The sequence below is a fragment of the Papaver somniferum genome, chromosome 3 (genome assembly GCF_003573695.1).
Source record: "Papaver somniferum cultivar HN1 chromosome 3, ASM357369v1, whole genome shotgun sequence".
Classification (NCBI taxonomy): domain Eukaryota; kingdom Viridiplantae; phylum Streptophyta; class Magnoliopsida; order Ranunculales; family Papaveraceae; genus Papaver; species Papaver somniferum.
Genome location: NC_039360.1, coordinates 204,569,037 through 204,583,980, shown reverse-complemented (window position 1 = coordinate 204,583,980; position 14,944 = coordinate 204,569,037). Strand labels below are relative to the sequence as shown.

Genomic DNA, 14,944 nt, shown 5'->3' with positions numbered 1-14,944 from the left:
CCGGCTTATTAGGTTTTCCCCCGAGTAGGACCCACTAAACGGCTTTAACGTGCCGCGTGGGCAATATTCCACATGGCGTTGACGAAGAGAAATCATTGTATATATCTGTATGGGAAAAATTCGAGTGGGATCCACACTTTTTAGGTTAGGATGAGACTGTGGACTGGGTCCCACTGGGTAGTTAATAAATAAGGGGAAGAACTCTAGTTTTCTGGGCGAGAGTAACAAAGCAGAGAAGGGAGGTTGTCGGTTTTAAGTGGGACTCCGAGGGATTCTCATTTTCATATATTTCTCGCTCTGAAGAGCATTTGTTTTTTTCCTCATCTCTCCGAGATTTACTGTGGTTCTGAATCTTCTGATTTCCCTGTTAGTTCATTTTATTTTTTCTGCTTTTCTTTATAAGAAGAAGAACCAGAAAGGTTAAAAAAATCATCAGAGATTTGATTGATTGTTAATAAATGATTTCAAAAGAGAAACAGGTTTTCTGAGCTGAAAAGGTCTTTTTAGATCTGTTTAAAAAATCGTCGAAAAATTACTTATTCGAAAGTTCTGTTCAGAAAATCTTATACCTGATCTGGTGTTAGTATTGGTATTTTATCCGTGAGCTTGAAAAACAAAAAAAAAAAAAACGCAGAAAATCAAAACTGAATACAAAAACCAGATTAGAGCGTTAAAAGGAAACTTCATTGGAGTTGAAGATCTTTGATTTTGAACCGATGTCGGCACTATCTGGTTCTGTTTTTCAAGCTCGAAACAGTTCTATTGTCTTACCATCATCAACTCGTTGTTCTGTTAATAATGATCAATGGAATGTTGTTGTTCCTTTGAGACGTAATGGATCTTCATCATCAACGACTCGTTGTTCTTCTAATACAAGAAGAGAGAATCTTTTTACAGAGAACAAGTTTTTAGGAACACGATTGAGATCTTCACCTGAAAGATTTCAGTTGTGGAGATCAGATGGCCCAGGACGTTCTCCAACACTTAGAGTTGTTGTACGCTCGATGTTATCACAAGTTCCTGAAAAACCACTTGGTTTGTATGATCCTTCTTTTGATAAGGATTCTTGTGGAGTTGGATTTGTTGCTGAGTTATCCGGAATAAGTAGCCGGAAAACTGTGAGTAGTTGTCCCTCAATTTCTCAATTGTACGTTTTTTATGTACATGTTGTAAATTATGTTTGCTTTTTTTATTGTTTTTTTTTAGGTTACTGATGCTATAGAGATGTTGGTAAGGATGACACATAGAGGTGCTTGTGGTTGCGAACAAAACACTGGAGATGGTGCTGGAATTCTTGTTGCTCTTCCTGACGACTTTTTCATTGAGGTCTGATTATTCTTTTTATTTTAACAACTGGAAATGTTTGTCTTCTTTTTTTTAAATTTTATGAATATAATATTTGAACTGTCAGTTGAAAACATGAATATTAATTTGATATTGAATTTGGATTGTTGGTTGTTAGGTCGCTAAGGATGTTGGATTTCAGCTGCCACCAGGAGGGGAGTATGCTGTTGGCATGTTGTTTATGCCAACATCTGACTCTCGAAGGGAAGAAAGTAAAATTGTTTTCACAAAGGTAATTTCTTGCTTCAATTTTATGACATGTTCATGGATAATGAAACTGAAACGTCAACTCTTGAATTGACTTAATATGATATTAGGTGTGCCAAAAACTTGACCCTAAAGACTTTGAAAATACTCCTTGGGGGTATTTGTGAAGAATTCTGAAAATGGGGTATTTATTCCACCAATTTAATCTGACCGTCAGGTATCTCATCCATTTTTTTTTTAATTCCTTTGAAACGAAGACATGCTGTGAAGAGGTTCAGTTCCTCTTATTCAACTGTCAACTTTAAGTGATTGTCACCAACCATTACCTTCATTGAGGGTCTTTGTATTGTCTGGATTAAGTTTCTTACAACATGCTTACTAACTTACTAAATTTGGGAGCGCTGTTCATTATCGTTTGGAGGCAGGCTTAGTAACTCTGGGTCTGTTTATTATCATTACAAGTGTTTCTGTTTATTATCATTACAAGTGTTTCCCTCACAATATCCTATGTATAACTTGCCCTGTTTATGTACAAGGTGTTTTAAATCTGGCTTGAGAATTTTGAAGTTAATGTTTTAAGTTTTAACTGAGACCTACGCTGTGCATGAAGGTTGCGGAGTCACTTGGACATGAAGTACTCGGGTGGCGTACTGTGCCAACAGATAATTCTGGTTTGGGAAAGTCTGCTCTACAAACAGAACCTGTTGTTGAACAAGTATTCCTTGCAAAAAGTCCTAGATCGAAAGCTGATTTTGAGCAGCAGGTATTCAAAATTAGTTTATTAGTTTGTTCTCGGGTGCACAAAATTCTAGTGTCAGTGTGATATTATGTTTCTACAGCTTTGATATATGGACATGTTCATTAGTTTAACAATCTTCATCCAGTTGATGGTTGCTGCTGTGGAGCTCTGCTTCCCACATGTTAGCTGCACAGTTATCCCAATTGTCGGTCTAAGAGTAGGTCTTTAGGCAAAGAAGGAAAACATTAACTTGCAGCTATTCATGAGCCATGTTTACCTTTTTCCCCTTCTTTTTTTTATCACTATAGTAGCTGCACATGATTTGTTCTCATTGAGAGCTTCTAGAATCAGTTGATGTTTCTCCCTTATGTTCTCTAGAGTTGTTTTATAGACATGTACAATTGCAATACTATGGTATCTGGTTGTTCACGATTTCACTTTTGCCTGGTGTACTCAGATGTACATATTAAGAAGGGTGGCTATGGTGGCTATCAGAGCTGCTTTGAATCTCCAGCATGGTGGAGTTAAAGACTTCTATATATGTTCCCTTTCCTCTAGGTGCGCTCACTGCAAAACTTATGTGTTCTCTTATTTGTGTTTAGTATTTTGGCTGTTTGTTTGTTTGTTTCTTTGTTTATCTTTGTGACCATATCTTTGGCTTCTATTCTTTCTTGGTTTTACCAGGACTATTGTTTACAAAGGTCAACTAAAACCCGACCAGTTGAAGAATTACTACTATGCAGACCTTAACAATCAAAAATTTACGAGCTACATGGCCCTGGTAAATACATTTTCTATTTAACTCACTTCTTTATTCACAATCACAATCTCCATCCTTCAACCACGAGGAGCATGGGGAACTCACCGGTAACAGACAGATGTAAGGAAAAATAAGAGCTCTGCGGAATCAAGATTTGAATGATTTCTTAAGTTCTTGTATTCTCTTGATTACTCTTTAAATTTGGATAATAGATTGGATGCCTTAGGTGACTGGGAAAAAAACCTAAATATGTAGTAAAACATGTTGCAGAAACTTGATGCAGTGCTCTTCCCTATGGTCAATTCTTGAGGAGACTTCCAATTTGGAGGTGGAAAGAGAATTGTGTTTGGTCAAGGTAGATTAGGATTCTGGTGATGCTTTGGCGCACTGCAAATACAACTAAAATATGATGATATTTATTTGGATATCTGAGCATCGATATATTTTCTGCTAGTACGATTGCATAATCATCTGAAAAAGTTATCTCAAACTTCAAGTGACATCTCTGTCATATCTTACTGGTATTGCAGGTGCATTCTCGCTTCTCAACGAACACTTTCCCTAGCTGGGATCGTGCCCAACCTATGCGAGTCTTGGGCCATAATGGTGAAATAAACACGCTTCGAGGCAACGTGAACTGGTATGTCTTGTGCCATTGTATTGCAACATCTCGTAAATTGCTTGGTCGATTAGTCTATAGTTTCTGCACATCACCAGATATTAGAACTTAGGAGAACTGCAATCTTCTTGCTTTATAGGATGAAGGCACGCGAAGGCTTGCTCAAGTGCAAGGAGCTTGGCTTGTCAAAGAATGAGATGAAGAAACTTCTTCCCATTGTGGATGCCAGCTCGTCTGATTCAGGTGAGCCTTCTGTGTAAATCTCTGCCAATGCCAGGAAAAGTCTAGATGTATATTAAAAGTAGTAAAAAGGTAGGAGACAAGTGAGAACCCAACCCATTCCATCTTTAAACACATTTCCTAATATGAAGTTGTGTGCTATAATAGGAGCATTTGATGGCGTCCTTGAGCTCCTAGTTCGAGCTGGTAGAAGTCTTCCCGAGGCTGTGATGATGATGATTCCTGAAGCATGGCAAAATGACAAGAATATGGATCCTGAGCGGAAGGCTTTGTATGAATATTTTTCTGCTCTTATGGAACCGTGGGATGGGCCTGCTCTTATATCATGTAAAGAGTTTTATATTGATACTGCTTCCTTCTTTTTATTCATTGATTGGTACTGATCCTTGTATGCTATCATTTGCAGTCACTGATGGCCGTTATCTTGGAGCCACATTGGATCGAAATGGATTGCGTCCTGGTCGGTTTTATGTTACCCATAGCGGACGAGTTGTGATGGCAAGTGAAGTTGGTGTTGTAGACATACCTCCAGAAGATGTATGCAGGAAAGGAAGGTTAAATCCTGGTATGATGCTCTTAGTAGATTTTGAGAAGCATATTGTGGTGGATGATGCGGCTCTTAAAAAGCAATATTCAGCTGCTAGGCCATACAGAGAATGGATCAGTAAACAGAAGATAACACTAAAGGACATCGTCGGTTCTCTCAATGCATCTGACATGATCCCGCCGCTTATTTCTGGTGTGGTGCCTGTAAGTATTTAGATGCGGCTATATGTGGCTTCCAGTACGGCATCTAACGTCATGAACTCTTATAAATGTATATTGCTTCTTTTAGGTATCTAAAATGGATGAAAGCATGGAAAACATGGGAGTTCGTGGTTTGTTGGCTCCACTGAAGGCTTTTGGGTGGGCATATAATAATCCTAAACCCTGTTACACTGCTTGAATTACTAGGTCCCTTACTTTTTTTTTTTTTATCCCATTCTCCAGTATATTGCTGAAATTTGTTCATGTTGTAGTTACACTGTAGAAGGATTAGAAATGTTGATGTTGCCAATGGCCAAGGATGGTACTGAAGCCCTCGGTTCAATGGGTAACGATGCTCCTTTAGCTGTGATGTCAAACAGGGAGAAACTTGCATTTGAGTATTTCAAGCAGATGTTTGCTCAAGTAACAAACCCGCCTATTGACCCAATTCGTGAGAAGATAGTTACGTCGATGGAGTGCATGATTGGTCCGGAAGGCGATCTTACTGAGACCACTGAAGAGCAGTGTCATCGCCTTTCACTTAAAGGTCCACTTCTTTCCATTCAGGAAATGGAGGCCATTAAAAAGATGAACTACAGAGGGTGGCGTAGCAAGGTTGTTGACATAACTTACTCCAAGATCCGTGGTAAGAAAGGTTTGGAAGAGACTTTGGATAGGATCTGTGGTGAAGCACATACTGCCATTAAAGAGGGGTATACGACATTGGTGCTTTCTGATAGAGGTAATAACTTTTCCCTAATTGGGGTTAAATGATAGATCTAATATAACTCCTATTTTGTGGACAATCTATTAGGCTGCCTCAAATGTCGGTATTTTTTTTCTACACTTGCATGACACCTACTCGTTGCGTTTTTATCAACTTGGCCTGGCACATCATGCAGCTTTCTCTTCGAAACGTGTTGCTGTAAGCTCCCTCCTGGCTGTTGGTGCTGTTCATCAACATTTGGTCTCAAAGCTTGAGAGGACTCGAATTGGGCTGATAGTCGAATCTGCAGAGCCACGTGAAGTTCACCATTTCTGTACTCTTGTTGGATTTGGTGCTGATGCTATATGTCCATATTTAGCCATAGAGGCTATTTGGAGATTACAAATTGATGGGAAGATTCCATCTAGGTCCTCTGGTGAGTTGCACACCAAGGAAGAGCTGGTGAAGAAGTTCTTCAAAGCAAGCAACTATGGGATGATGAAGGTTCTTGCTAAAATGGGCATCTCAACCCTGGCCTCTTACAAAGGTGCACAGATATTTGAAGCTCTTGGTCTCTCATCTGAGGTGATCGAGAAGTGTTTCAATGGTACTCCAAGCAGAGTCGAGGGTGCAACATTTGAAATGCTTGCTAGAGATGCTCTTCGACTGCATGAACTTGCATTTCCAGCCCGAGTTTTGCCTGCTGGAAGTGCAGAGGCCGTTGCACTGCCCAATCCTGGAGATTATCACTGGAGGAAGAACGGTGAGGTGCATCTTAATGATCCACTTGCTATATCAAAACTGCAAGAGGCTGCAAGGACAAACAGTGTGGCCGTGTATAAAGAGTACTCAAAACGCATTCAGGAGCTGAATAAATCGTGTAATTTACGAGGGATGTTGAAATTCAGAGATTCAGAAGTGAAAGTTCCATTGGAAGAGGTTGAACCTGCTAGTGAGATAGTGAAACGCTTTTGCACTGGAGCCATGAGTTATGGATCAATTTCTTTGGAGGCACACACATCCTTGGCTGTTGCCATGAATACGATTGGCGGGAAGTCTAATACTGGTATGTTTTATATTTTTGCGAAGCTCTCAAATTCTCATTCTGTTTCCGTTATAATCACATTGGTTGTCCTTTTAGGGTGTGTTCTCAAACTTTCAATTATAAAATAAGTGTAGTTGTTTCATTGGTCACTAGATAAAATCTTTGTCCGTTGCTTGTCAGAAAGCAGTGAAAATCTTTACAACTTGCAGTTATCTTTGTACCTTTGAACATCTATCTCTAGTATGACATGGATATCATTTACCTGCAGGAGAGGGAGGTGAAAACCCATCCCGGATGGAGCCTCTTCCTAATGGTTCAATGAACCCGAAGAGAAGTGCGATCAAGCAAGTTGCAAGTGGAAGATTCGGAGTTTCAAGCTACTATCTTACAAATGCTGATGAGATACAAATCAAAATGGCTCAGGTAATTGTTTGTTTGAACTTTTTGGTTTTAGTTTCCTGTGTATATAGACTTCAGTTTGAAGCTCCACATTTACTGTTTGCACATGTATCCCTTTCGGAACGAGTGTTCCTCTTGTTTATGGATTTATGTTCATGGGCAGATGTTGCTGTGTTCGCAAAGCACCTTTGGGTGTCTTTGCACCTTCAACTCAATCCTACCTTTGGCATTTGGTGAGGATATGAACTAGAATTTAGTTTTTTCGTGTATATTATATCTCTTCTGAACTTCGTTTGCCTTCAATACAGGGGGCTAAGCCAGGTGAAGGAGGAGAACTTCCAGGCCATAAGGTCATTGGAGACATCGCGATCACTAGAAATTCTACTGCTGGTGTGGGCCTCATCAGTCCTCCACCTCATCACGACATCTACTCCATTGAAGATTTGGCGCAATTGATTCACGACCTCAAGGTACACTTCTCTTATGCACTCTTTATGATGGGTGTGTATCTGCTCTGATGTTTAAATTTAGCGTATTGGTCCTAACTGCTGATGGATATCTTGTATTCCTTTGTAGAATGCCAATCCGGGGGCCCGAATCAGTGTGAAGCTTGTATCTGAAGCTGGAGTTGGAGTAATTGCCAGTGGAGTTGTTAAGGGTCATGCAGATCATGTCTTGATTGCAGGTCATGATGGAGGCACAGGAGCTTCCCGCTGGACCGGTATTAAGAATGCTGGACTCCCTTGGGAGCTTGGTCTTGCTGAAACCCATCAAACTCTCGTTGCAAATGATCTTCGCGGACGAACTACGCTTCAAACTGACGGGCAGTTGAAGACAGGAAGAGATGTGGCCATTGCAGCACTTCTTGGTGCGGAGGAATTTGGTTTCAGCACTGCTCCTCTTATAACCTTGGGTTGCATTATGATGAGGAAGTGCCACAAAAACACCTGCCCCGTTGGTATTGCTACACAAGATCCCGTTCTCCGCGAAAAATTTGCTGGTGAACCAGAACATGTTATCAATTTCTTCTTTATGCTTGCGGAAGAGATGCGAGAGATTATGTCGGACCTTGGATTTCGAACAATCAACGAGATGATTGGTCGATCAGACATGTTGGAGGTTGATAAAGAAGTTGTGAAATGTAATGAAAAGCTGGAGAACATTGATCTTTCTCTGCTCCTAAGGCCTGCTCGTGATATTAGGCCTGAAGCTGCACAATTTTGCATCCAAAAGCAAGATCATGGTTTGGATATGGCTTTAGACCGAAAGCTTATAACCTTGTCTGAACCTGCACTACAGAAAAAATTTCCTGTGTATATTGATGTACCGATTAAGAATGTAAATCGTGCTGTTGGCACCATGCTCAGCCATGAAGTAACTAAACGCTATCACTTGGAAGGGCTTCCTAAGGACACCATTCACATCAAGCTTAGTGGAAGTGCAGGTCAGAGCCTTGGAGCCTTCCTTTGCCCTGGCATCATGCTAGAGCTTGAAGGTGACAGCAATGATTACGTCGGAAAAGGATTATCAGGTGGTAAGATTGTAGTTTACCCTCCAAGGAACAGCCGGTTTGATCCAAAGGAGAACATAGTGATCGGTAATGTTGCTCTCTACGGAGCTACTTGTGGTGAGGCCTATTTTAATGGGATGGCAGCTGAGAGATTTTGTGTTAGAAACTCAGGGGCTATGGCAGTTGTTGAAGGTGTTGGAGATCATGGTTGTGAATACATGACTGGTGGGACAGTTGTTGTGCTCGGTAAAACTGGTAGGAATTTTGCAGCTGGTATGAGTGGTGGAATAGCATACGTTCTCGACAGGGATCGGACGTTCAGCGCTCGATGCAATCTTGAGTTGGTGGATCTTGATAAAGTTGAAGAGGAAGAGGATAAAATGACTCTTATGATGATGATCCAACAACATCAACGTCATACAAAGAGTGAACTAGCCAAAGAAGTTCTTGCAGATTTTGATAATCTTCTGTCCAAGTTTGTTAAAGTGTTCCCAAGAGATTATAAGCGGGTTCTTCAGGACATGAAGGCACAGACTGGCAAAAAAGAAGCTGAACCACAAGCTCCAAGTGATACCGAGGACCCAGACGAAGCTGAGTGGAAGGAAAAGGATGCCTTTGAAGAGCTTAAGAAGTTGGCAGCAGTTGGAACGAAAGCAAGTGAGGTGAGTTGACCGATGCATGCTTATTGCTTGAAAATTCTATTGTAGGTTTCTCAATTTGCTATTGCATATATACGTCAGAAAATCGGCTTTTGAAAATGGTGTGGTCTTTCTTCTGATGTACCATTGAGTCACTGTTTTCTAAGTAGGGAGTGTATATCTAGTTCACTCTTCTAGCCTTTTAGGTTATTCTCTTCTCTTCCCTCTTCTTTCTTGTCCTCTTTTCTTATTTTGTTACATTTTGTCTTAAGGTAGGTTTCAATATAAACTTGATTATAACAAAGAACAGGAATTATGTCGTACTCGCAAGCATGGTGAATCTCTCTATATTTGCTTATTTTATAACATAAACTCAAATTACAAGGGTTTTCATTTGCGGCAAAAAAGTTAATTATGTTTACTTTCTAATTTCCATCTCTAAATCTGAGTTATTTCTGCTACTCAGAATTTCACCTTTCATATACAAATATGATTCTTTTATTCTTGCACGTTATTTTATGCCATTTTTCTTAAAAATTATTTTCCTTCTTTACTGACAAGTTAAATTGAAATACATAGGTGAAAGAAGCAGGAGGAGAAGAAGAAGAAGAATCCCCAGCCAGGCCTACTAGTGTTACTGGTGCAGTAAAGCATCGGGGCTTCATTGCTTATGAGCGTGAGAGCATTTCATACAGGGATCCTGCAGTTCGTATGAGTGACTGGGACGAGGTTATGATAGAAAGCAAGCCAGGACCACTCTTGAAAACCCAATCTGCTCGTTGCATGGACTGTGGAACTCCCTTCTGTCATCAGGTATGATGATTCTACTTGGGATTACAGTTTTAGGAGGCCTTACAGTTGATCCATAAAATTCTAATCAAGTTGGCGTTCTGGTCAAGTACTTAAATTTTTCTGTCACATATTATATCCTGTAGGAAAACAGCGGGTGTCCTCTTGGAAACAAGATACCGGAGTTCAATGAGTTAGTGTTCCAAAATAGGTGGCGTGAGGCGCTCGATCGGCTGTTGGAGACGAACAATTTCCCAGAGTTCACTGGGCGTGTGTGCCCTGCTCCATGCGAAGGTTCTTGTGTTCTCGGCATCATCGATAACCCTGTTTCTATTAAAAATATAGAGTGCTCCATTATAGATAAGGGCTTTGAGGAAGGGTGGATTGTACCTCGACCTCCAGTCGTGAGGACAGGGTAATGCCTCTTTCTTTTAATGTCCATTAATAATTTGTCCATTCAATTTTGACTTCGTGGCAGTGAGCATTAATCTCTTATTTTCACATGTTTCTGTCACTCACAATTTTCGTGCAGTATCTTAGGGGTAGAGAACAAATGAGTTAGTTTTAGGTCTACTGAAACTTATATAGGCTTCTTTCTTTTTATACAAGTCAGCATGTATATTTTCTTTTTGAAGTTGACCTACCGACCATTGCTAATGTTTTATTCGCAAAATTAAACAAACAGAAAGAGGGTTGCTGTCGTGGGGAGTGGACCAGCTGGTTTAGCTGCTGCAGATCAGCTGAACAAAATGGGCCATCTGGTGACTGTTTTCGAGCGTGCTGATAGAATTGGGGGACTGATGATGTATGGAGTTCCCAACATGAAGGCTGATAAAATGGGTGTTGTTCAGCGACGCGTGAACCTAATGGCTGCGGAAGGCATCAATTTTGTGGTGAACGCTAGTGTTGGAAACAATCCCATGTACTCTCTTGAAAAGCTTCGAAACGAACATGATGCAATTGTTCTGGCTTTAGGAGCTACAAAACCAAGGTAAGATGAAATAGCAATTTGTGATGTTTTTATCTTCGGCACATTTCCAAAGTTGGATGGATTGGCAAACTGGATCTACTCTGAATGAAGGCAATGCGTTGTTTATCTAATAAGAATCTTGGGTTGGTTACAGGGATCTTCCTGTTCCTGGACGAGAACTGTCAGGAGTGCATTTTGCGATGGAGTTTCTTCATGCGAACACAAAAAGCCTGCTCGATAGCAATCTTGAAGATGGAAGTTACATTTCTGCTGAAGGAAAGAAAGTAGTAGTCATTGGAGGTGGTGACACTGGTACTGACTGCATAGGGACATCCATTCGTCATGGCTGTACTAGTGTCGTAAATCTGGAGCTTCTACCTGAGCCACCTCGTACCAGAGCTCCAGGCAACCCTTGGCCACAGGTTCTGCCACTTCCACTCTTCTGAATAATTTTTATTCCACTTGCTGTCCATTTACTGTTTGGGACTGCATTCTTATGTTGTTTTTATATATTTATTATCTAGTGGCCACGTATTTTCCGCGTGGATTATGGTCACCAAGAAGCAGCAACCAAGTTTGGCAAAGATCCAAGGTCATACGAGGTCTTGACCAAGCGGTTTGTTGGAGATGAGAACGGAGTTATCAAAGGGTTGGAGTTGGTCCGAGTTCAGTGGGAAAAGGATGCCAGTGGAAAGTTTCAGTTTAAGGAGGTTGAGGGATCAGAGGAGGTAATAGAGGCTGATCTTGTTCTCCTTGCTATGGGTTTCCTTGGACCTGAATCGGTAAAATATACTTTCTTCTCTGTCATAGTTCCGTCAACAATTAATACTCTCTTCTGTACCATCCGGTTTGTATATTATCGAAGACTCATCTTTATCATACTTCTCCAGACTGTTGCTGATGGACTAGGATTGGAGAAAGACAACCGATCAAACTACAAGGCGGAGTATGGTCGGTTCTCAACAAATGTTGAAGGAGTATTCGCAGCAGGGGATTGCCGAAGAGGTCAATCGTTAGTAGTGTGGGCCATTTCAGAAGGACGACAAGCTGCTGCTCAAGTAGACAAATACCTGATGGAAGGTGAAGATGAAGCCGACCACAACAGCATCAGTGATGATAACCTCAAGAACCAACTTGAGAGGGCATACAAACCATAATTACCCTCGTTACCCTGATAGTTTTCTATCCCCTTTATTTTCTTCGTGACAAATAACTTCTTGATCCATCCATAATGAAGTGTGGATACTATAAACGCAGCTCTGTGGGCTTTATTTTTCTCAGTAAATTAATAATTATAGAATTTTTTAAATGTGTCCTCTCCCATAGAAAGTCTTGGGGGTTTAGGGAAGGAATAATGTACAGTGGTTTTGCTTGAAAGCTAATATAAAGAAAGGGCTTTTTGGTTGGTGTTTGGCTTATATCTCATCTTCATCTTAGACCCTAGTAATTCCATTTTATTGTTTTGCTAGCAGTAACCGAAGTTTCTTTCTATGCACCTTTTTGGCTTCTGATAATTGTCCTTTTTGTTATGTATGGTAAATTATCCTTGCAAATTTGAGGCCTGCTATTTTGTGAATTGAATAATTATTAATTTATTATTTTTGGGTACAATTGATTCTTTGTATTACTCCGATTTCACTGAATTATAAGAATTTCAGTTTTGCTCAATTTGAAGGTTGATTCTTAAGCATTTAGTTCCACTGGATTTTGAAAAAGTTTCGCCAAAACGGAATTTAACATTCCATCTCAAGTGTTCTCGATTAGTTTCTTCTTCGATCATTGTTGGATAAAGATATCTTCGTTACAAATTTCTCAATAATACGAATTGTGTATTATATTCATCGATTCATTACAACCCTTTGTAACAATGGTTTTCTTATCAGAAAACCAAAACAAGAAAAGAAGAAGAATTGGAAGAAATGACCAATCCAAAAATACATTAAAATTTTTTTTTTTGGGTGTATTGAGGTGAGTAATCTCTTTACTTAAGACATTTAATGCCCCGTATTATATACTGTTACATTGTATGGCATATGTCTCCAGCATTCAACAATATCTTTGATTGTTCTCGCAACACTCGAGGATCACCAAACATCGAACGGGAATAGATGTAGCACAAAACTCTTCTTTAACTCTTGAAGATAACATGCAAACTACAATGTTTTCTAATACTAGTTTTTGACTCTATAACTCATAAGTGCAATGGAGAATGAGTGGGGTTTATATAGGTTTAGAGGTACCTCTTGGAGAAATCCTTTCATGAAGAGTCACATCCCTCAGTGGAGAGTCACATCCCTTGGGATAAATCACTACATATTCAAAAGGTGTAAGTGAGTGTACACATCCATTCACACTAACTAAATCATATTTCTATTCAAAATTCCAACAATCCCCCACATTGAATAGAAATCCATGCAGGTTAATGTAGACATTGGAAAGAGTTTGTGCGCGGAACATCACTGCATCGCGAGAGGTAACTTTGTCTTTGAATCTTCAGTAGTGAATACCTGTCGGGTTTAATAGTTGTTCAGTGAGCGCGATGTCTTGAATGCCAAACTTTATGATGTAAACCGATGCAATAGATATCACACAACTTATTTCCTTACATATTCGGTTCTCGGTTGTCCTCATTTCGTCCCTGAACGATGTTGTTTCTTTATGACTGCTCTAGATTAACTTAGCCTTACAGTTATCATAGAAGCGGCACCACTTCACACTCATATAGGTGATCTTCTATTTAAAAGTACCATGCCATATTTTTCTTAGTCAAACTAAGCTATATGAATCATTAAGAGAAATTCTCAACCTCCCACTTGACAGGCAACACTGTTTCATCACAGAAATGTGAAAGAAAGTAAACTCTCGAAGTGTTTCCGGTGTGTATAAATTTACAACTTGGTTGTCCATTTTGAACCTAGATAACCATGGGTCTCCAATCGCTAGGTTTGGTCTCCGCTGTAAAACTACTCTATATAGGCAATAATCCCATTTCCCTCGATGATGCAATTATAAGCTCTCTAGAATTCGTATCGATTTGCCGGCTAGATACAATTCACGTACACTATCTCTTCTAGGTATATGCATTTGAGAGAAATTGCTTTCATGGTGCTATGTCATCGATTTATTTATCGATACATACCATATTCAAACTGTGTTATTTCCAACATGCGAATACTTTGGCCATTTATATACATTCAAAGGAAATTCCATTTCTCAACCTCTTACTTTTTCTCCAACTTTGCGTCCAAAGCTCCATAGTCCATGGTTGATCTTGTTATCAACATTTGAGTATTTTCTTTGCTATACACATAATTTCTTATTGATGATTTTTTGAATCATCCGTATCAACAATTCTAATGGGTGTGGTTTACCAGTGAATTCTATTACCCGTTAGTTTTAACTCACTTGCTGTATACTTCCTATGTTTCAACAAAATTTCATTGACTAACAATTCAACCCATTCATGACTTGGGTTCCTAGTTAGCTCTTTTTAGGCAGCCTCCGCACTTCAAGGAATTCATGGAAGATTATTTTTTCCCTTTGTGCGTCTACATGGAGTTCTTACTGGACTCCCCCCCACATTCCCAAGGCATACTTGGTTGACAATTGTTGTCCGTTTCACGGCTCTTACTAATTCAAACTTTGGATCACAATTTTGAATCCCTTCCTTGCGAGATACACCCATTACTATAACTGGTGCCAGAAGACTTCTATGTCAGTTTATATATATATATATATTTTGATCCGTCAAAGAGAGATTCATCGAAAACGGGATACTTAAGTGGGGTCCCTTAACCCATTAAATACAATCAAAAGCAATAAGAAAAAGGAGCCTAAAGGGGATTCGACAATCCAAAACAAAACAAACCAAGATCATGAAAGCCAAAATAAAGAGCCCCAAAGTGCTATCACCGTGTTTGGAGTTTAACATTTCTGATGAGGCTTACCAAAACTTTCTTTTTCTTTTCGAAGACTCTTACATTTTGATCAATCCATATACACCACCGATATTGCATCCGGGATATTGTTCTATATTCTACTAAGTCTTTCATCTCCCTAATTACACTTCCAAGGTTTCACCATTGTGGTGACATTTGTATCGAAATTGACATCCTTCAACAAAGTAATCCCATATTCTTCGGGTCCTTCAACAATAACAGAGTAAGCTAGTTTCGTCATTTTCCTTGCAAAAATAACAAACACTTGAAACATCCACGCCCCTTCCTATAAG

General features: G+C 39.7%; 1 protein-coding gene across 1 annotated transcript; it reads left to right on the top strand.

Moving 5' to 3' along the window:
• The first annotated feature begins 211 nt into the window (after positions 1–211).
• LOC113358466 (glutamate synthase [NADH], amyloplastic-like) lies at positions 212–12,131 on the top strand. Its single transcript, XM_026602056.1, has 22 exons — positions 212–1,118; positions 1,207–1,326; positions 1,463–1,576; positions 2,162–2,314; positions 2,748–2,848; positions 2,975–3,071; positions 3,581–3,690; positions 3,809–3,912; positions 4,057–4,236; positions 4,316–4,659; positions 4,745–4,815; positions 4,929–5,398; positions 5,559–6,428; positions 6,676–6,830; positions 7,115–7,276; positions 7,383–8,978; positions 9,534–9,767; positions 9,890–10,158; positions 10,429–10,734; positions 10,868–11,135; positions 11,238–11,495; positions 11,604–12,131. Exons 1-22 carry the CDS (start codon positions 717–719, stop codon positions 11,868–11,870), a joined length of 6,651 nt encoding a protein of 2,216 aa, XP_026457841.1. The 5' UTR covers positions 212–716; the 3' UTR covers positions 11,871–12,131.
• The last annotated feature ends 2,813 nt before the right edge of the window (positions 12,132–14,944 follow it).